Raw genomic sequence first — 23,652 nt, 5'->3', positions numbered from 1 at the left:
AGACCAGTTAGTCTAACATCGGTAGTGGGGAAACTGCTAGAGTCAGTTATTAAAGATGGGATAGCAGCACATTTGGAAAGTGGTGAAATCATTGGACAAAGTCAGCATGGATTTACGAAAAGGTAAATCATGTCTGACGAATCTTATAGAATTTTTCGAGGATGTAACTAGTAGCGTGGATAGGGGAGAACCAGTGGATGTGGTGTATCTGGACTTCCAGAAGGCTTTCGACAAGGTCCCACATAAGAGATTAGTTTACAAACTTAAAGCACACGGCATTGGGGGTTCAGTATTGATGTGGATAGAGAACTGGCTGGCAAACAGGAAGCAAAGAGTAGGAGTAAACGGGTCCTTTTCACAATGGCAGGCAGTGACTAGTGGGGTACCGCAAGGCTCAGTGCTGGGACCCCAGCTATTTACAATATATATTAATGATCTGGATGAGGGAATTGAAGGCAATATCTCCAAGTTTGCGGATGACACTAAGCTGGGGGGCAGTGTTAGCTGTGAGGAGGATGCTAGGAGACTGCAAGGTGACTTGGATAGGCTGGGTGAGTGGGCAAATGTTTGGCAGATGCAGTATAATGTGGATAAATGTGAGGTTATCCATTTTGGTGGCAAAAACAGGAAAGCAGACTATTATCCTAAATGGTGGCCGACTAGGAAAAGGGGAGATGCAGCGAAACCTGGGTGTCATGGTACACCAGTCATTGAAAGTGGGCATGCAGGTGCAGCAGGCAGTGAAGAAAGCGAATGGTATGTTAGCTTTCATAGCAAAAGGATTTGAGTATAGGAGCAGGGAGGTTCTACTGCAGTTGTACAGGGTCTTGGTGAGACCACACATGGAGTATTGCGTACAGTTTTGGTCTCCAAATCTGAGGAAGGACATTATTGCCATAGAGGGAGTGCAGAGAAGGTTCACCAGACTGATTCCTGGGATGTCAGGACTGTCTTATGAAGAAAGACTGGATAGACTTGGTTTATACTCTCTAGAATTTAGGAGATTGAGAGGGGATCTTATAGAAACTTACAAAATTCTTAAGGGGTTGGACAGGCTAGATGCAGGAAGATTGCTCCCGATGTTGGGGAAGTCCAGGACAAGGGGTCACAGCTTAAGGATAAGGGGGAAATCCTTTAAAACCGAGATGAGAAGAACTTTTTTCACACAGAGAGTGGTGAATCTCTGGAACTCCCTGCCACAGAGGGTAGTCGAGGCCAGTTCATTGGCTATATTTAAGAGGGAGTTAGATGTGGCCCTTGTGGCTAAGGGGATCAGAGGGTATGGAGAGAAGGCAGGTACGGGATACTGAGTGGATGATCAGCCAAGATCATATTGAATGGCGGTGCAGGCTCGAAGGGCCGAATGGCCTACTCCTGCACCTAATTTCTATGTTTCTATGTAGTTACGTAAAATTTCATAATTTAAGTTATAAAGTTACATTAAAAAAAAAATAATAATAACATTTGGAGAATTCAATTCACTTTTGGGTTGTAAGCGGAATATTCTGAAGAAGGGTCTCGACCCGAAACGTTGCCTATTTCGTTCGCTCCATAAATGTCGCCTCACCCGCTGAGTTTCTCCAGCATTTTTGTCTACCTTCGATTTTCCAGCACCTGCAGTTCCTTCTTAAACAAGTGGAATATTCGGTGTTATTCCTCCAATCTGTGTGTGGCCTCACTCTGGTAATGGAGGAGGCTCAGGACAGGTAGATCAGTGTGGGAGTGGGGAAGGAGAGTGAACATGGATAGCAAGAGGGCTCAGCACAGCGGGTACATTAGGAGCAGCACGGTGGCGCTGCGGTAGGATTGTTGCCTTGCCGCGCCAGAGACCTGGGTTCAATCCCGACCTCGGGTGCTCGATATGGCCTAATTGTACTCCTATTCTGTAGGGAGTTTAAACGTTCTCCCCGTGACCTGCGTGGGTTTTCTCCAGGTGCTCCGGTTTCCCTTCACATAAGGTCATAAGGAAGAGGAGTAGAATTAGGCCATTCGGCCCATCAAGTCTACTCCGCCATTCAATCATGGCTGATCTATCTCTCCCTCCTAACCCCATTCTCCTGCCTTCTCCCCATAAGCTCTGACACCCGTACTAATCAAGAATCTATCTATATACGCCTTTAAAATATCCGCTGACTTGGCCTCCATAGCCTTCTGTGGCAAATGTATTCCACAGATTCACCACCCTCTGACTAGCAAAATTTCTTCTCATCTCCTTCCTAAAAGAACGTCCTACTTCCTAAAATAACATTCCAAAGACGTACAGGTTTGTAGGTTATCTGGGTACTCCAGGATCCTACCCTGCGCGCACCATCCCTTTAAGAGTTGCTTCACCCTTGCCCAGAGCTCCCTTGCCACGTGCGGTCCCTTTAAACGGCTGTGCCAGTCTACCCCCTCCCCTCCCTCTGGTTCGTGCTGTCCCACTGCGCGGTCCCTTTAAGAGGCTATACACAAAATGCTGGAGTAACTCAGCGGGGCAGGCAGCATATCTGGAGCGAAGGAATGGGTGACGTTTCGGGTTGAGTCCCTTCTTCGGTTCCGAAATGTCACCTATTCCTTTACTACAGAGATGCTACCTGTTACTCCAGCATTTTATGGACATTGGATAATAGGTGCAGGTGTAGGCCATTCGGCCCTTCCAGCCAGCACCGCCATTCATTGTGATCATGGCTGATCATCCACGATCAGTACCCCCTTCTTGCCTTCTACCCATATCCCTTGCATCCGCAATCTTTAACAGGGCCTATCTAGCTCTCTCTTGAAAACATCCAGAGAATTGGTCTCCACTGCCTTCTGAGGCAGAGAATTCCACAGATTCACAACTCACTGGGTGAATTTTGTTCTCCATGTCTCCGTTCTAAATGGCCTACCCCTTATTCTTAATCTGTGGCCCCTGGTTCTGGACTCCCCCAACATCGGGAACTTGTTTCTTGCCTCTAGCATGTCCAATCCCTTAATAATCTTATATGTTTCAATGATATTATTGAGGGATTGGACACGCTCTAGAGGCAGGAAACATGTCGTGTCTATCTTCAATGTAAACCAGCATCTACAGTTCCCACCTACACGATTTTAAGTGGCTGTTCCAGTCTCTGTGCTCCCCGCCCCCCCCCCCCCCACCCCACTCTAGTTTTTGATCATCTGTACCAAGGTAGTGAAAAGCTTTTGTTGCGTGCTAACCAGTCAGTGGAAAGACTATACATGCTTACAATAGATCCATCCACAGTGTACAGATACATGATAAAGGGAATATTGTCAATAACAGGGGGACACAGCACAGTGGCGCAGCGGTACAGTAACTGCCTTGCAGCGACAGAGACCCGGGTTCGATCCCGACCACGGGTGCTGTCTGTACGGAGTTTGTACGTTCTCCCCGTGACCGCGTGGGTTTTCTCTGAGATCTTCAGCTTCCTCCCACACTCCAAAGACGTGCAGGTTTGCAGGTTAATTGGCTGGGTATACATGTAAATTGTCTACGGTGTGTGTAGGATAGTGTTAGTGTGCGGGGATCACTGGTTGATGTGGACTCGGTGGGCCGAAGGGCCTGTTTCCGTGCTGTATTTCTAAATTAAACTAAATGTTTAGTGTAAGATACAGCCAGTAAAGTCCGATCAAAGATCGCGGTCCCCAGTCAGGAAGCGGCCGTTCCAGGTGGCCCAGCCGCTGAGAGGACTCTCCCGACGCCGGGGCAACACCACCCAGCCAGAACGGCCAGGAACATCGGGCCACCGTAGAGGCAATAGCGGTGGCCTCAATAGGCCTGACTTTGGGTGAACTTGGGATGGGGACTGGACATTGTGCCTTCCCCCACCATTGTGGGGGGATGATTTTTTCTGTCTGTAAGTAAACCTGTTAGTCTGTGTCCAAGATGGCTGTCGGAAGGGAGAGTGGACGCTGGCGCGCTTTAGCTGCCGCTGCTCTCTCTTCACATTGTGTTTTTGATTTTTTGTTTTTGGACTGAATTCTGTTTTTAATTCGTGTTTCTGTGATGTCTTTATTATTTATTTTTTATTCCGATTATATGTTTTATTATTCTTGTTAATCTCTGTAAGGTGTCCTTGAGATTTCTGAAAGGCGCCCAAAAATAAAATTTATTATTATTATTAAAGATAGTCCGAGGGTCTCCATTGAGGTGAATTGTAGATCAGGACTGCTCTCTTGTTGGTGGTAGGATGGTTCAGTTGCCTGATAACAGATAGGAAGAAACTGTCTCTGAATCTGGATGTGTGTGTTTTCACCTTCTGTACCTCTTGCCTGATGGGAGAGGGGAGAAGAGGGAGTGGCCGGGGTGCGACTCGTCCTTGATTATGCTGCTGGCCTTGCCGAGGCAGCGTGAGGTGTACGATATACAGCAGATGACTTCCAGGGTCAGAACCTCAAGGGGCGGAGGTGGTACCTCGCGGGTCGATGGAGCCCGTGGCTGGGGCCGGCGCCAAGGAAGCGTCCGGAGAGGTGGAGAGGTCGGCGCGGCGTTCGATGATGGCCCTGACCGACGGACGAGGACGGACCACGTGGAAGTGAAGACGTCGCAGCCGGGGGAAAGAACAATGGTGGATCCGGCGTGGAGGGACAATAGACAACAGACAATAGGTGCAGGAGTAGGCCACTCGGCCCTTCGAGCCAGCACCGCCATTCAATGTGATCACATGGCTGATCACATGGGGGGGGGGAGGGGGTGAACAATGAGGGGGGGTTGGGATTTGTAACTGTGTAAACGCCCTTTACGGGCGACTATTTGCATATAGTCAAATATGGAAATTGACTAGAGCTCTTAAAGATAGCAGAGTCAGGGGATATGGGGGGAGAAGGCAGGAACGGGGTACTGATTGGGGATGATCAGCCATGATCACATTGAATGGCGGTGCTGGCTTGATGGGCCGAATGGCCTACACCTATTTTCTGTGTTTCGCATGTAGTGTCTCTTTAAGCGGCTGTTGCAGTCTCCCCGCTCCCTCCCTCCCTCCCTCTCGCCTTCTCCCGCAGTCGCTTTAAAGCCTCCCGTCATCTCCACCGTCTCCTCCCTCCCTCACTCCCTCCCTCCCCGCTCCGGGCAGACAGCGGGCGCAAGATGGCCGAGTCCACCAAGGGAGTGAGCGCCGGCTTCATCGCCAAGAACGTCCAGAAGAAGATCAACCGGGCGCAGGAGAAGGTGCGGGGCTGGGGGAGAGGAGAGGGGGAAGGGGAGAGGGGGAAGGAAGGAGGGGAGAGGGGCTGGGGGAGAGAGAGAGATAGAGAGGGAGAGGGGGAAGGAGGAGGGAGAGAGATAGAGAGATAGAGGAGAGAGGGAGGGAGAGGGGGAAGGAGGGAGAGAGAGACAGATAGGGGAGAGGGGGAAGGAGGGAGAGAGGGAGAGGGAGAGAGAGAGAGATAGGGGAGAGGGGGAAGGAGGAGGGAGAGAGATAGAGAGATAGAGGAGAGAGGGAGGGAGAGGGGGAAGGAGGGAGAGAGGGGGAGGGAGAGAGAGATAGATAGGGGAGAGGGGGAGGAGGGAGAGAGGGGGAGAGAGAGAGAGATAGATAGGGGAGAGAGATAGAGAGGGGGAAGGAGGGAGAGAGATAAGAGGGAAGAGGAGAGGGTTTGAGAGAGAGAGAGAGTAGGGAAATAGGAAGGAGGGAGGACAAGAGGTAGAGGGAAAGAAGAGGTAAGGATAGGAGAGAGAGAGAGGGGGGAGAGAAGGAAAGAGATAGAAAGGGGGAGAGGGTTTGAGGGTGAGTAGGGGAATGGAAAGGGTGGGGGAGAGGGAAAGAAAGAGGTGTGGAGGGGGAGAGTGAGAATGAGGGAGAGAGAGAGGGGGGGATGAGGTGGGGAGGGAGGTCGGAGCTTCAGCCTCTTGCTGCGGGAGCTGGGCTTCGCCTCCTCCCAGTGCAGGCGATGCGGGCTGCAGGTCCCCGGGGCAGAGGGGACAGGCGCTGCCGTGGGGGTGGGAGGGGGCTAGCTGCTCTGTCGGGGTCCCGGGGCAGTGTGTGTGTGTGTGTGTGTGTGTGTGGAGGGAGAGAGAGAGACCAGGAAGAGGGACTGGGTGCCGGCCGGGGTCCCGGGAGCAGGGGCCCGGGGGGTCTGCAGGCTGTGAGCGGCTCTAAGGGACCAGGAGAGCGACCCTGAGCCCGGGGGAGGGGGGGACCGCTGACATGACGGGGAGTAGCTCCGGGAGATGCGGTGGACCAGTGGCCGGGCCTTTGAGGTGGGAAATTTGTGCGAGTCGTCCTTAAATACAGGAGAGTTGCCGCAAGACGGGAGGGTGGCAAATGTTGAGCCTCTTTTCAAAAAAGGCTGCAGGAAAAATGCTGGGAACTATAGGCCGGTGAGCTTAACATCTGTAGTTGGTAACTTACTGGAGAGTATTCGGAGGGATAGGATATACAGGCATTTGTATGGGCGATGGGCTATACAGGCTGATTAGGGATGGGGTTGGACGTGGAAGGTCGTGTCTCACAAATCTCATTGATTTTTCTTGGAAGACGTGACCAAAAAGGTTGATGAGGGCAGAGCTGTAGATGTTGTGTACATGGACTTCAGTAAGGCGTTCGACAAGGTGCTGCATGGTAGGCTGCTCTGGAAGGTTAGATCGCATGGGATCCAAGGAGAGATAGCTGAATGGATAGCAAATTGGCTCCATGGAAGGAAGCAGAGGTTGATGGTGGAAGGTTGCTTCTTGGACTGGAGGCCTGTGGCTACGAGGTTACCAACTGCCCGTTTTAGCCGGGACATCCTGTATTTTGGGCTAAATTGGTTTGTCCCATACGGGACCGCCCCTGTCCCGTATTTGACTGCTGCTACTCGGGTCGAGGGGACTGCCAGGTCAGAGCGCCGCGTCCAGCCCTGCCTCACCCGTCCCGGCGTAGTGCAGCCCATGGAGTGCAGCGGCAGCGCCTCGCCCGTGGCCCCGGCAGCCTGGCCACCTGTCCGACCTTCGGACCTTCGCTTACCGCCGACACCACCACCACCACCCCTCCTTCTCATGGCCGATCATCGGTTCATGAGTTGGATGGGGCGCCTGACTGTGCAGCACCCCGGGCTAACTCATCATTCACCCAGCCACGGCCGAGTCGGTCAACGAATTGCCGGCGGGAATTTGTTCCTTATTTTGACCTTTTGTCCCTTATTTGGGAGTGAGCCTTCTTGACCAGAGTTGAGTCAGCGTCTCTTCTTCCTGAGGGGACTGAAGAAGGTCCATCTGTCTCCTCAGATCCTGGTGAACTTCTACCGCTGCACCATCGAGAGCATCCTTACCAACTGTATCACAGTATGGTATGGCAACTGCTCTGTCTCCGACCGGAAAGCACTGCAGTGGGTGGTGAAAATTGCCCAACGCATCACCGGTTCCTCGCTCCCCTCCATTGAGTCTGTCCAAAGCAAGCGATGTCTGCGAAGGGCGCGCAGAATCGTCAAGGACTGCTCTCACCCCAACCATGGGCTGTTTACCATCCGGGAGGCGCTACAGGTCTCTCCGTTGCAGGTCCAGGAACAGTTTCTTCCCTGCGGCTGTTACACTACTTAACACTGTAACTCGGTGATTGCCAGTCACCCCCCCCCCCCCCGGACGCTCCTCCCACCAAAAAAAAAATTGCACTACTACGACTGTATGTACGTAAATATATTTATTTATTGCTCATATTCTATGTCGCTCTTCTAGGGAGATGCTAATTGCATTTCGTTGTCTCTGTAGTGTACACTGCACAATGACAATAAAGTTTGAATCTGAATCTGAAAGTTGGCAACCCTACCTATGACTAGTGGTGTGCCTCAGGGTTCGGTGCTGGGCCCATTACTGTTTGTGATTTACATCAATGATTTGGATGAGAACATACAGGGCAAGGTTAGCAAGTTTGCTGATGATACAAAATTTAGTGGTTTTGCAGAGAGTTGTGAACCATTGCAGCAGGATCTGGATCGATTGGCCAGGTGGGCGGAGGAATGGTTGATGGAATTTAATACAGAGAAATGTGTGGCGTTGCATTTTGGGATGTCGAACAAGGGCAGGACCTACACAGTCAATGGTAGCTCTCTGGGTAGTGTTGTAGAGCAGAGGGATCTAGGAGTACATGTGCATGGTTCCTTGAAGGTCGAGTCACATGTAGATAAGGTGGTCAACCAGGCTTTTGGCACTTTGGCCTTCATCAGTTAGAGTATTGAGTATAGAAGTTGGGAGATCATGTTGCAGTTGTATAAGACGTTATTGTGTTCAGTTCTGGGCACCATGTTATAGGAAAGAAATCGTCAAGCTTGAAAGGGTTCAGAAAAGATATATGAGGATGTTGCCAGGACTAGAGGGTGTGAGCTTCAGCCCAACTGGCCCACAATGTCCCAGCTACACTAGTCCCACTTGCCTGCGCTTGGTCCATATCCCTCCAAACCTGTCCTATCTATGTACCTGTCTAACTGTTTTTTTAAATGACGGGATAGTCCCTGCCTCAACTACCTCCTCTGGCAGCTTGTTCCATACACCCACCACCCTGTGTGTGAAAAAGTTACCCCTCGGATTCCTATTAAATCTTTTCCCCTTCACCTTGAACCTATGTCCTCTGGTCCTCAATTCCCCTACTCTGGTTAAAAGACTCTGTGCATCTACCCGATCTATTCCTCTCATGATTTTGTACACCTCTATGAGATCACCCCTCATCCTCCTGCACTCCATGGAATAGAGACCGAGGCTACTCAACCTCTCCCTGTAGCTCAGACACGAGGGACCTGGCAGATCCTCGTAAGGGGCCGGGGACTTGACGGTGGTGGTGGTGGTTTTGGGGGGTGAACACTGTAAATCAAAGATCTTATAGCTCCGCTATAGGATCTTTGCTGTTTAACGGCTCAATTGTAATCATGTGTTGTCCCTGGGATATTGGGGTGGAGATTTTCCCAGCAGGATGTGAACGTCGACAGTAATGGCAGGTGTTTTCAGCTCCAACTCTTAACTGCATCAACAACGATCAAAGAGACACAGATATAGCCACCAGCCCACCGGCTGTCCATTTCCCGTCTCCGCGCTAATCCCACTTACTCACAGTCGCCGTCTGGGTGATTGGAGCACAGCCCTTCTCCCGAAGATAGACACAAAATGCTGGAGTAACTCAGCGGGACAGGCAGCATCTCTGCCGTGTGTTGAAAGAATGGAGCGGGCAGGGCTTGTGTACACTGGAATTTAGAAGGATGAGAGGGTGTCTTATTGAAACATATAAGATTATTAAGGGTTAGGTTTCGGCCCGAAACTTTGCCTTTTTCCTTCGCTCCATAGATGCTGCTGCACCCGCTGAGTTTTTCCAGCATTTTTGTGTACCTTCGATTTTCCAGCATCTGCAGTTCCTTCTTGAATAAGATTATTAAGGGGTTTGTCACGCTAGAGGCAGGAAACATGTTCCCAATGTTGGAGTCCAGAACCAGGGGCCACACTTTAAGAAAAAGGGGTAGGCCATTTAGTACGGAGATGAGGAAAAAGTTTTCGCCCAGATAATTGTGAATCTGTGGAATTCTATGCCTCAGAAGGCAGTGGAGGCCGGTTCTCTGGATGCTTTCAAGAGAGTTAGATAGAGCTCGCAAAGATAGCAGAGTCAGGGGATATGGGGAGAAGGCAGGAACGGGGTACTGATTGTGGATGATCAGCCATGATCACATTGAATGGCGGTGCTGGCTCGAAGGACCGAATGGCCTACTCCTGCACCTATTGTCTATTGTCCTTCTCCTCGCAGCTTCAATGTCGTGTGCCTGACTCCCATCGCCATCTCGGGGTGTGTATTCCACAACTAATTCTTTGCTGTGAGGTATATATGAGAGGGGCAAGATTTAAAATGAACCTGAGGAGAAGACAGGAGAATGGGGTTAAGAGGGAAAGATGGACAGCCATGAATGAACGGGCAAAGTAGACGATGGGCCGAATGGCCTAATTCTGCTCCTATCACTGAGGAGCAAGAATAGGGTGACTTTTTTTATTCCATGTAGATGCATGGACCAAGCTTCCAGAGGAGATTTGTGTAGGAAGGAACTGCAGAGGCTGGTTTACACCATAGATATACACAACATGCTGGAGTACACACTCAGCGGGACAGGCAGCATCTCTGGAGAGAAGGAATGGGTGACGTATCGGGTCGAGACACCTTCTTCATACTGAGAGTCAGGGGAGAGGAGGGCACAGAGATAAGGGTGTTAGGTGTGAAAATGAGACATCAAAGTGGACGAAGCTCAAGGAAGCTCAATGTAGAATAGATCATTGGGGAGGGGAAGGTGACAACAAAGCATACAAACATAAAATATAGTCAGGGGGGCGGTCAGACTGGAGAACTAGGAAGGGGGAGGGATGGAGAGTGAGAGGGAGAGCACGGGTTATTTGAAGTTAGAGAAGTCAATGCTCATACTGCAGGGTTGTTATCCGCCAAAGCGAAATATGATGTGATGTTCCTCCAATTTGCACCGGGCCTCACTCTGGCAGTGGAGGAGGGCCAAGACAGAAAGATCAGTGTGGGAATGTGAGAGTGAGTTAAGGTGTTTTGCAACTGGGCGATCAGGTGTGTCTGAATCCATCACCACCTCAAGTTGCGCATTCCATAACCGCACTCGTTTATTATAGTCTGTGTGGAAAGCACGACCTCAGGTTCATAACTAATATTCCATAACTAATAAGTGAGGGGAAAGATTTAAGATGAGCCTGGGGAAAAAACTGCTCTGGAGGCCAAGTCAATGGATGCTTTTAAAGCTGAGATTGACAGATTCTCGATTGGTAAGGGTGTTTGGTGAGAAGGCAGGAGGATAGACAATAGGTGCAGGAGTAGGCCATTCAGCCCTTCGAGCCAGCACCACAATTCAATGTGATCATGGCTGATCATCCCCAATCAGTACCCCGTTCCTGCCTTCTCCCCATATCCCCTGACTGCTATTTTTAAGAGCCCTATCTAGCTCTCTCTTGAAAGCATCCAGAGAACTTGCCTCCACCTGAGTCTGAGGCAGAGAATTCCACAGACTCCCCACTCTCTGTGAGAAAAAGTGTTTCCTCATCTCCGTTCTAAATGGCTTAAGGCTTAAATGGCCTCCGTTCTAAATGGCTTAACCTCGAATGGGCTGATATAGTGGACACATGGTGGCATTGTGGATGCTGAAGGTCATGAGACATTACAAAGGAGTTTCATGATCAGATACGGTAGGTAGGTCCTGTGGTGAAGGTGTTCCTGCAGTGTGGTTTTGTGGACAATTTACTTCTTTCTACTTTCTGGGAGAAGAGAGGTTTGAAATGTTTGGACATCCAGACCTTCGGGAAAAACAGTTTCTTCCCCATTGCTATCTGAATCCTGAACCAATCACCTCTTTCTCACTGGAGCAGACGAAATGTGTGGGAAGGAACTGCGGAAGTCGGTTTTCACCGAAGATCGACACAAAATGCTGGAGTGACTCAGCGGGACAGGCAGCATCTCTGGAGAGAAGGAATGGGTGTCGTTTTGGTGTGAAGAAGGGTTTCGACTAGAAACGTCCCCCATTCCTTCTACCCAGAGATGCTGCCTGTCCCGCTGAGTTACTCCAGCATTTTGTCTACATCTTTCCCACCCCTTCCCAGAGCTGCTGCCACACGCTTACTCTGAATTCTGCCACGTTTGCTTGTAATTATTGGACTACAGAGTGAGTCCCACTGCAAATTGGAGGAGCAGCACCTCGTATTCCGCTTGGGTAGTTTGCACCCCAGCGGTATGAACATTGACTTCTCCAATTTCAGGTAGTCCTTGCATTCTCCCTCCTTCCCCCTCCCCTTCCCAGCTCTCCCACAAGCCTACTGTCTCCGCCTCTTCCTTTCTTCTTCCCACCCCCACACCCCCATATCAGTCCGAAGAAGGGTCTCGACCTGAAACGTCACCTATTCCTTCGCTCCGTAGATGCTGCCTCACCCGCTGAGTTTCTCCAGCACTTTTGTCTACGTTGGACTCTTGTAGCTTTTTTCACGACCAATCTTTTCAGCATTCTGCTCTTTTGAATTTGTTGTACTTATTGTAACTATCTTTGTGTGTACTGTGTGGTCTCGGCTTGTTGGAAACCAGAACATATAACAATTATAGCACGGAAACAGGCCATCTCGGCCCTTCAAGTCCGTGCCGAACACTTATTTTCCCCTAGTTCCATATACCTGCACTCAGAACATCCATTCCGCTCGGGTGTTGAAGTATTTTTCAAAATGTGGACGCCTGTACCTGTTAGTTAGTTGTTTCCAAGCTTGGGTTTTAGGCTCCTATTCCACCTTCTCGATGGCAGGAGTGAAATGAGAGTGTGGCCAGGGTGGTGTGGGTCTCTGATGCTGGCTGTCTTTTGAGGCAGCGACTCTTGAAACACTACTGCTGCAGAAGTTAGACACAAAAAGCCTGAGTAACTCAGCGGGACAGGCAGCATCAAAGATCTTATAGCAGAGCTCCGCTATAGGATCTTTGGGCAGCATCTCTGGAGAGAAGGAATGGGTGATGTTTCAGGTTGAGACCCATTTTTTCAGAAGGGTCTGATGAACTGTTTCGACCCGAATCGTCACCCATTCCTTCTCTCCAGAGATGCTGCCTCTCTCGCTGAGCTACTCCAACTTTTTGTGTCTATGTTTGGTTTAAACCAGCAGCTGCAGTTCCTCCCTACACGGCTCTGCTGCTGTGCCACCGTGCTGTGTCGCCCTTGCGTTCCAATAGACATTAGGTGCAGTAGTAGGCCATTCGGCCCTTCAAGCCAGCACCGCCATTCAATGTGATCATGGCTGATCATCCACAATCAGTACCCCATTCCTGCCTTCTCCCCATATCCCCTGACTCCACTATCTTCAAGGGCCCTACCTACCTAGCTATCTCTTGAAAGTATTCAGAGAACCGGCCTCCAATGCCCACTGAGGCAGAGAATTCCACAGACTCACAAGTCTCTGTGTGAAGGAGTTTTTCCTCATCTCCCTTCTAAATGGCTTACCCCTTATTCTTAAACTGTGGCCTCCCCCAACATCGGGAACATATCAAGTCAAGTCAAGTTTATTTGTCACATACACATACGAGATGTGCAGTGAAATGAAAGTGGCAATGCTCGCAGACTTTTGTGCAAAAGACAAACAACCAAACAACCAAACAAACTATAAACACAATCATAACACACATATTCTTTTACATAATAAATAATGGAAGGAAAAACGTTCAGTAGAGTTAGTCCCTGGTGAGATAGGCGTTTACAGTCCGAATGGCCTCTGGGAAGAAACTCCTTCTCAACCTCTCCGTTCTCACCGCATGGCAACGGATGCGTTTGCCTGACCGTAGCAGCTGGAACAGTCCGTTGCAGGGGTGGAAGGGGTCTCTCATGATATTGTTGGCTCTGGAGTTGCACCTCCTGATGTATAGTTCCTGCAGGGGGGCAAGTGAAGTTCCCATAGTGCGTTCGGCCGAACGCACTACTCTCTGCAGAGCCTTCTTGTCCTTGGCAGAGCAATTCCCAAACCAGATGGTAATGTTCCCGGACAAGATGCTTTCCACCACCGCTGCGTAGAAGCACTGGAGGATCCTCGGAGACACTCTGAATTTCCTCAATTGCCGAGGTGGTAAAGGCGCTGCCTTGCCTTACTCACGAGTGCTGAGGCGTGTGATGCCCATGTCATATCCTCGGAGATGTGGACTCCCAGATATTTAAAACAGTTCACCCTATCCACAGGATCCCCATTTATCCTCAATGGAGTGTACGTCCTCAGATGATGTGCCCTCCTAAAGTCCATGATCAGCTCCTTCGTTTTTTTGATGTTCAAGAGGAGGCTGTTACCCTGGCACCAGAGTGCCAGATCAGCCACCTCCTCCCGGTAGGCCTTCTCGTCGTTGTCTGAGATCAGGCCCACCACCACAGTGTCATCAGCAAACTTAATTAATGAGTTGGAGCTGAACCTAGCCACACAGTCATATTTTCCGCCTCTAGCGTGTCCAAACCGTTAACAGTCTTATATGTTTCAATAAGATCCCCTCTCACCCTACAAAATTCCAGAGTATACAAGCCCAGCTGCTCCATTCTCTCAGCATGTCAGTCCCACCATCCCGGGAATTAACCTTGTAAACCTACGCTGCACTCCCTCAATAGCAAGCCCACTGCACACTGTACCTTCCAAGATTTTGTTAATGATTTTAACGAGACCTTGGGTCTCGACCTGAAACGTCACCTATTCCTTATATGTTTCAATAAGATCTCCTCTCACCCGACAAAATTCCAGAGTATACAAGCCCAGCCGCTCCATTCCCTCAGCATATGACTGTCCCACCATCCCGGGAGTTAACCTGGTGAACCTACGCTGCACTCCCTCAATAGCAAGAATGTCCTTCCTCCAGGTGTATTCCAGCTATTAAAGTATCCGGGATTAGAGAGAGGAAAGCGGAGAAATTGCTGGTGACGCCCAGCAGCTTGTGCAGCATCTGTGGTAAGAGAAAGAGTTAGTTCCAACTCCCAGACATTGGGGTGGAAACATACCTGAACGAGCTTGGCATTTTTTACGGCTTATGACGAGGGTGCAGCAGCCGTAATTCCTAAATATTCACCACCCAACCACACTCATTTATTTTATTGATTACAATGCACTATGTTTGCATATTCTGTTGTGCTGCTGCAAGTAAGAATTTAATTGTCCCATCTTGAACGCAAGCCGAGAAATCATTTGAACTGACAAGTCCTGGGGTGGTACTTGGTGGCGCAGCTTGTGCTGCCTTTACGGAGTTTGCACGTTCTCCCCGTGACCTGCGTGGGCTTTTCGCCAAGATCTTCGGTTTCCTCCCACACTATAAGACTTACACAGGTTTGTCTTGGTGTCTTGTATATTGGCTTGGTGTGAAAATCTAAAAATTGTCCCTAGTGTGTGTGTAGGATAGTGTCAATGTGCGGCGATCGCTGGTCGGTGCGGAATTTACTGCTGCACCCTAAATGGTCGGGAATAGTCTCCCAAAGAGTCGTACCTTGTTCTGGTTGCCGCTGGATTTTCAACATGTTGAAAATTTTCGGCGACCTGTAACGACCTATGACGGGTGCCGGCAGTCTCCGAAAAAGCCGCGTAAGTGGGACAGGCCCTTTAAGGTATTGCTTCAGGCTCGGGTTTTTAAAAACCTAAAGCTAAAGGTATTGCTTTTGAGCCTGGGTAGATATTGTGTGGCTTAACTCTATACATTACAGCAAATATCAACTGTCCTTTGAAGATTCTCTCTGCAGATGATAAACCACTGAAGAATGACAAGTAGCCTCTTCAGGGCACTGTGAATAGATAAGAATTGATGCGTTGGAATTTGCCTCTTTGTTGTCGATTGCTCTGATAAAAATCAATGCATGTTTCTATCAAAACCTCTGTCATCTCTTGTCCCCATTAAAACATTGCTTCATTTAGAAATTCTTCAATATCCCCCTGAAAGCACAATAGGCAGGATTGTTTAATTTAAATATTATAATTTTTAATTAGAGAAGCTTAATTCTCTAGATAGGCACAAAAAGCGGGTCAGATGGCAACTCTGGGAAGGGTCTTGACCCAAAACATCACCTATTTCTTCTCTCCAGCGATGTTTCCAGTGGGAGAGCTTCTCTATGCTGTTGAGATATAGATTCTCAAAGCCCTGTCCCACTGTACGAGTTCATTCAAGAGCTCTCCCGAGTTAAAAAAAAAAATCAAACTCGTGGTAAGCACGTAGAATGAACGTAGCGGGTATGTCGTTGCTCGGGGACGTCTCTTAGCGGCTCGTAACGCTAACGGCAGGTACTCGGGAAACGCTGTACGCTCGGGAAGACTCGTGAAGATTTTTCAACATGTTGAAAAATGTCCACGAGAGCCCCGAGTACTTACGAGCGGCTATTACCGTAATTTTCAGATTTCGAATCAGGGCAAACTCGGGAGAACTGATTGAATGAACTCGTACAGTGGGACAGGGCTTTTAAAGCTTTAAACGGAAGTAAGAAAATGTGAATTGTGAAAGTTCCTTCTCAAATCCTTGTCAGGGTGCCAAGCCATTAGAGAATGCTCATTGAAGTCTTGCAAGAATGTGATGAAATCTATGGTTGCATTCTAGTATATAGTGCTTCTTTTTTCTTTCTAGGTAGCTGGTCTAGAGTTGACTTTCTAATCCAACACCTTCCCACCCCTTTTATTTTGTAGGTATTAATTTTTAGTTGCTTTTGTTTAGAGATACAGCGTGGAAATGAGCCCTTCGCCCCACTGACTCTGTGCTGTCCACCTATCACCGGAACTCGAGCACTGTCCTACACACTAGGCACAATTTACAGAAGCCAATTATCCTACAAACCTGTACGTCTTTGGAGTGTGAAAAATGTTCCCAATGCAGGAAAAATGTTCCCAATGCAGGAAAAATGTTCCCAATGCAGGAAAAATGTTCCCAATGCAGGAAAAATGTTCCCAATGTTGGGCGAGTCCACAACCAGGGGCCACAGTCTTAGAATAAATGGGAGGTCATTTAAGACTGAGGTGAGAAAAAAACGATTTCACCCAGAGAGTTGTGAATTTGTGGAATTCCCTGCCACAGAGGGCAGTGGAGGCCAAATCACTGGATGGATTTAAGAGAGAGTTAGATAGAGCTCTAGGGGCTAGTGGAGTCAAGGGATATGGGGAGAAGGCAGGCACGGGTTATTAATTGGGGACGATCAGCCATGATCACAATGAATGGCGGTGCTGGCTCGAAGGGCCGAATGGCTCCTCCTGCACCTATTTTCTTTGTTTCTATGTGGGAAGAAACTGGAGCTCCTGGAAAAAACCCACGTGGTCACAGGGAGATCATACACACTCAGTCCAGACAGCACCTGTAGTCGGTCGCTGTAAGGCAGCAACTCCACCGCTGTGCCACCATGCTGCCTATTTTAGATGAAATGCAATTTTGGATGAAACAAGTACTCGTACATGGGGAGAGCTCTAATACTGCTCTAATCTTATTTAGATGCACGCAGGCTTAGTCTATGGTTTAATGCTGTGCCAATGAATCTTACATGCCAAAGATAGACACAAAGAGCTGGAGTCACTCAGAGGGTCACTCTGAGCAATCTGGAATAGGTGACGTTTCGGGTCGAGACCCTTCTTCAGACTGAGGGAATGGGAAATGAGCGATATAGACGGTGATATATATAGAGAGATATGGAACAAATGAATGAAAGATATGCAAAAACAGTAACAATGATATAGGAAACAGGCCATGGTTGGCTGTGGGCTAGGTGCAAATGAGTTACTGACAATGAGACTCAACAAGATGAGTTTGAAACTAGTACAAGTACTTGGGTGGGGGAGGGATGGAGAAAGGGGGAAGGCAAGGATTACTTGAAGTTGGGTAAATCAATGTTCATACCGCTGGGGTGTAAGCTGCCCAAGCGAAATATGAGGTGCTGTCCCTCCAACCTGTGTTTGGCCTCACTCTGACACTGCAGGAGGCCCAGGACAGAAATGTCAGTGTGGGATTGGGAGGGGGAGTTAAAGTGTTTGGCAACCGGGAGATCACGTAGGCTCTGGCGGACTGAGTGCCTATTCATACAGGCCAGCGGTCCGATCATTAATCTGCTCTTGGATGAGAGGCGTTTGCCCTCGGCAAGCTTGGCCGTGATGTTTGAGGGGCTTGAAGCCTCTTCGCTGAATGCATCATTGACGTGGTGACTCCTTGCAGATAATGCACTGACTTAATTTTGTATTTGATCCGTGTCCCAATTTAGAGATACAGCGTGGAAACAGACCCTTCGTCCCAGTAATCCCTGTGCACTAATACCATCCAACACACACTAGGGACAATTAAAATTTTTATACCAAGCCAATTAACCTATAAACTTGCACGTCTTTGGTGTGTGGTCAGAAACCGAAGATCTCGGAGGAAACCCTCGCAGGTCACGGGGAAAACGAACAGACAGGAGTTTGAATGTATCGGTTAGAGATACAGCATGGAAACAGGCCCTTCAACCCACTGAGTCTGCTCCGACCAGTGATCAGACCCCCCCGTACACTAGCACTATCCGACACACACTAGGAACAATTTTTACCCACGCCAAATTAACCTAAAACAACTGTGTATCTTTTGGAGTGTGGGAGGAAACCGGAGCACCCAGGGAAAACTTGCGCCGTCACGGGGAGAACGTACAAACGCCGCACAGACAGCACCCTTAGTCGGGATCGAACCCAGGTCACATATTGCAAGTGTCCAACCCCTTAAAATTCTTAAATCAGGGGGTTCTGTTACATCCCACAGACCATAAATACCACAGGGCTGCCTGCCTGCTTTACACTCTACTCGATACACACAAATAGCTGTGGGGCCAAGCACAGCTCCAATGCCACACAAAGCACTTAGAAACATAGAAAATAGGTGCAGGAGTAGGCCATTCAGCCCTTCGAGCCTGCACCGCCATTCAATATGATCATGGCTGATCATCCAACTCAGTATCCTGTACCTGCCTTCTCTCCATACCCCCTGATCCCTTTAGCCATAAGGGCCACATCTAACTCCCTCTTAAATCCAGCCAATGAACTGGCCTCAACTACCTTCTGTGGCAGAGAATTTCACAGATTCACCACTCCCTGTGTAAAAAATGATTTTCTCATCCCGGTCCTAAAAGACTTCCCTCTTATCCTTAAACTGTGACCCCTTGTTCTGGACTTCCCCAACATCGGGAATAATCTTCCTGCATCTAGCCTGTCCAACCCCTTAAGAATTTTGTAAGTTTCTATAAGATCCCCCCTCAATCTTCTAAATTCTAGCGTGTACAAGCCGAGTCTATCCAGCCTTTCTTCATATGAAAGTCCTGACATCCCAGGAATCAGTCTGGTGAACCTTCTCTGTACTGCCTCTATGGCAAGAATGTCTTTCCTCAGATTAGGAGACCATAACTGTACGCAAAACTGCAGGTGTGGTCTCACCAAGACCCTGTACAACTGCAGTAGAACCTCCCTGCTCTTTTACTCAAATCCTTTTGCTATGAAATCCTTTGCTATCCTTTTTCAGTTTCAGTTCAGTTTATTGTCACGTGTACCGAGGTCTTCTTCTACTTTTTGTTTCCATCTTGTTACAAATGTTGATCCCGCTGTCCTCGTCCGTCCTGAAAAGGAAGGACGCAAGCTTCCGATGACAATCGGTGGAAGCCATCACTTGAGCTACAGTGGAAAGCTTTTGTTGCGTGTTAACCAGTCTGCGGAATGACAATACACGATTACAATCGAGCCGTCCAGAGTGCAAAGTTACAGAAGGCAATAACACTCGGGGCAAAATTAATTCAGTAAAGTCCGATCAAAGTGTCTTGTTGCATCCCCTCCAAATGGGCTGACTTGCATATCTCTGAATTAAATTTGCTTTTTGCCCATGTTAGTGTATGGATCCATTTTTATAGATGAGGGGATTTTCCCTTGAGTTCTGGCAAGTATTTATCCCAATATGTCATTAAAAACTGTTTATCGTCACTCTTTGGCGGGGTATTCTGTACAGAATGGTTGCCATGTTACCTGTTGTGCAGAGACTGTCTTCAGTGCTGCCAATAAATTAAATAAAACAAATTTGCTTTGAATAGGGCAGCATGGTAGAGTTGCTGCCTTACAGCGCCAGAGACCCAGGTTCGATCCTGACCACGGATGCTGTCCATACAGAGTTTATACGTTCTCCTTGTGACCGCGTGGGTTTTCCCCGGGTGCTCCGGTTTCCTTCCACACTCCTCAGCCAAACAGGTTTGTAGGTTAATTTGGCTTTGTTTTTGTTTTTTTATTGTAAATTGTCTATAGTGTATATACAATATATGGTGGGAAGGAATAGGCGACGTTTCGGGTCGAGACCATTCTAGAGGCAAGTTAGCATGTCCTTGAATCCATCTTGCTGCATAGAAACATGCAGATATTGAAATTTCCAATTTTGTTCATCGGTTCAGTTTATTGTTGCATGTACCAAGGTACAGTGAAAAGCTTTTGTTGCATGCTAATCAGTCAGCAGAAAGACAATACATGATTACAATCGAGCCATTTACCAAGTGTGGATACATGATAAAGGAATAACATTTAGTGCAAGGTAAAGCCAGCAAAGTCCGATCAAGGATAGTCCGAGGGTCTCACCAATGAGGTGGATGGTAGTTCAGCACTGCGCTCTAGTTGTGGTAGGATGATTCAGTTGCCTGATAACAGCTGGGATGAAACTGTCTCTGAATCTGTAGGTTTGTGTTCACACTTCTATACCTCGTAGCCATGGTAGACGTGACCTCCTAACTGAGGACCTTAATTTCTCGTCCATTCTTGTCTTTTCCATGTACTACCTTGAAAGTTGTATTTGAAAAAGGATGCAGTGCTGGAGGGACTCAGCAGGTCAGGCAGCATCTCTGGAGACAATAGATATGTGATGTCTCGGGTTGAAACCCGTCAGACACTGAAATTGTGTTCACTCTTAAATGGTGAGACGTTCCCGATTTCATCATTCACTAAGAATGAGTCACGTACTGCCTCTTGAGTTGAGCCATCTCAAAGCTCTCCTGGGTAACACTTCAAAAATTCCAATTCCACACCTGTCAGCTTTTTATATTGTGATTCCAGTTAATGCTGAACACGTTAAAATCCCCATAGAATATGAAACCGCTATTCATGTGTCATTTGCCAATTAGCCTGCTCCTCTATCTCATTGAGGTGACGCATATTACAAGCTCAGCAGTGATTTTAATTTTTTGTTTCCTCCCCCATTTTGTCTTTAAACCCTGTTTAGGCCTTGTTTAGCAAGACATATCTGCTTCAGAAACATAGAAAATAGGTGCAGGAGGAGGCCATTCGGCCCTTCGAGCCAGCATTGTGATCATGGCTGATTGTCCCAAATCAATAACCCGTGCCTGCCTTCTCCCCCTATCCCTTGACTCCACTAGCGCCTAGAGCTCTATCTAACTCTCTCTTAAATCCATCCAGTGATTTGGCCTCCACTGCCCTCTGTGGCAGGGAATTCCACAAATTCACAACTCTCTGGATGAAAAAGTTTTTTCTCACCTCAAGTCTTAAATGGCGTCCCCTTTATTCTAAGACTGTGGCCCCTGGTTCTGGACTCGCCCAACATTGGGAACATTCTTCCTGCATCTAGCTTGTCCAGTCCTTTTATAATTTTATATGTTTCTATAAGATATCCCCTCATCCTTCTAAACTCCTGTGAATACAAGCCTAGTCTTTTCAATCTTGCTTTGATCTGTCTTTTTCACACCTCACCCTGCCATGCCTCTAGTTTTCCTCTCCCCTAACTCTGTCCGATGAAGGGCCTCGACCCGAAACGTTACCCATTCCTTCCATCCTGAGATGCTGCCTGTCCCGCTGAGTTACTCCAGCATTTCTGTCTATCTGTTTTGTATCTTTCATCCGGTCTTGGTCCACCATGGGTATTGTAGAAAGTTACACTTTAAAATTGGTCGCTGCTGTCAAACTATTGTTTTTATAACAATATTTTGAATACAGGTATTCTGTATGTATAGGAAAGGTTTAGAGGGTAATGGGCCAAAAGCAGGCAGGTGGGACTAGTGTAGGTTGGCACATTGGGCCGAAATGCCTGTTTTTCTGCTGTATGACTGTGACTCTAATACTGTTTTATATATGAGAGTTACTGATTGGAATGGTTGTCATTGCATATTGAGGATTACTTGTTTTGTTTAGAGATACTGTGCGAAACTGGTCCTTAGGCCCTTTGACCCACTGAGTTTGCACTGACCTCGCGCACACACACACAATCACAACACTCACACACACACACACAATCACACACACAATCACACACACACCATCTCACACACACACACACACACACACACTCACACACACACACAATCACACACACACACAATCACACACACACAATCACACACACACACACACACACACACACACACAATCACACACACACCATCTCACACACACACTCACACTCACACACACACACCATCGCACACTCACACACCCCACACACACCAAGCCAATTAACCTACAAACCTGCGCCTTTGGAGTGTGGGAGGAAACCAAAGATATCTGAGAAAACGCAAGTGGGTCACGGGGAGAACGAAAACTCCGTACAGACAGCGCCCGTAGTCAGGATCGAACCCGGGTCTCTGCTGCTGCAAGCATTGTAATGCCCCTGTCCCACTTAGGAAACCTGAACGGAAACCTCTGGAGACTTTGCGCCCCACCCAAGGTTTCCGTGCAGTCCCCGGAGGTTTTTGTCAGTCTCCCTACTTGCTTCCACTACCTGCAACCTCCGGCAACCACCTGCAACCTCTGGTAACCGCACGGAAACCTTGGGTGGGGCGCAAAGTCTGCAGAGGTTTCCGTTCAGGTTTCCTAAGTGGGACAGGGGCATAAGAGGCAGCGACTCTACCGCTGCGCCACCGTGCCGCATAATTGATCTTGGGCCGATGACTGTATTGAAGCCACTTCAATGTCAATTGAATATGTGGCTCTCCTCTCCTGGCAAGTAATGGAATCAACAATAGCTATCCTCAGCTGGAAAAGGAATTAAATGGAAGCCTTGACCTTTGCATTGGCAGGGGCAGGATAGCCTGTCGCACTGTAATCAAACTGCCTAACTCCTGATTGACACGAGCAAGTGGTGGGTGATGCTGCTACATTTGACATCTTATCTGGGGGGTGAGGTGGATGCATAAGATTGTTGTGGGGAAATGGGATAAACGTAGATAAATATAGAAAGCTATCAATCTAGATTTAATCTTTTATCCACTTTATTTAGAATAACTGTTCTTTTGAAGTGCAACTCTAAATTGAGTCGGGATTTCTGCTATGTGCAGCCTTCCTCCAGTGCATCTGTTGCTGGGCTGTGGCCCTAATCCTCTGAGATCACGGAGCTATTTTAAGTGATGGTTGTACTGAGTGCATGTGGGCAAGCGAGTCACATGTCTTCCTTGGGTCATTGTCTAAAAGGGGCAATCCCAAAACTGGCTGTATTTCTAAACCAACTGTTCGTGGACTCTGGAGTGGGACCAGGCTTGCTTGTGAAGGCGTGCAAGCAAGGGACTGCAGATGCTGGTTTACAAGAGGGGGCACGGTGCTGGAGTAACTCAGTGGGTCTGGCAGCATCTCTGGAGGACATGGTGACCCTTCAGATGCCAACCCGAAATGTCACCTCCCCATGTTTTTCCAGAGATGCTGCGTGACCCACTGAGTTGCTCCAGCACTTTGTGTCCTCTTCCTCGTGTCCGTGTACTTGTCTATTGTCTTCCTTATCATGCTCTTCATAGGTGATAGGAGCAGAATTGGGCATTCGGCCCATCAGGTCTACACACCGCCATTCGATCATGGCTGACATCTTTTCCTCTCAACCGCCTTCTCCCCATAACCCCGTACTAATCAAGAATCTATGTATCTCTGCCTTAAAAAAATATCCACTGACTTGGCCTCCACAGCCTTCTGTGTCAATGGATTCTACAGATTCACCACCCTCTGACTAAAGGAATTCCTCTTTATCGCTTTTCTAAAAGTACGTCCTTTTATTCTGAGTCCCGTGTGCTCTGGTCCTGGACTCTTCCCGCTAGTGGAAACGTCTTCTCCACATCCAATCTATTCAGGCCTTTCGCTATTTGTGATCTGGGACACGTGCGGAAAATGATGATTAGTGACTAAATTGTGGAAAGCTGAAAGATAGCATGTACGTAGTTTAGTTTCGAGATACAGCGCGGAAACAGGCCCTTGGGCCCACTGAGTCCACACTGACCAGTGATCCCAGCCCCTTA

General features: G+C 48.3%; 1 protein-coding gene across 5 annotated transcripts in view; it reads left to right on the top strand.

Moving 5' to 3' along the window:
* The first annotated feature begins 4,981 nt into the window (after nt 1–4,981).
* The window catches only part of bin1 (bridging integrator 1), a 136,974-nt gene continuing 118,303 nt past the window's right edge, over nt 4,982–23,652 (top strand). For all 5 annotated transcript variants that reach the window (XM_033024855.1, XM_033024857.1, XM_033024856.1 and 2 more), the window contains exon 1: nt 4,982–5,146. In XM_033024855.1, the coding sequence (XP_032880746.1) occupies nt 5,066–5,146 (81 nt within the window). In that variant the 5' untranslated portion in view covers nt 4,982–5,065. The remainder of the gene's footprint in view (nt 5,147–23,652) is intronic.

This window comes from Amblyraja radiata, chromosome 7 (assembly GCF_010909765.2).
Source record: "Amblyraja radiata isolate CabotCenter1 chromosome 7, sAmbRad1.1.pri, whole genome shotgun sequence".
NCBI classification, from domain to species: domain Eukaryota; kingdom Metazoa; phylum Chordata; class Chondrichthyes; order Rajiformes; family Rajidae; genus Amblyraja; species Amblyraja radiata.
The sequence above is the reverse complement of the archived record's forward strand: the minus strand, read 5'-3'. Positions and strand labels throughout refer to the sequence as shown.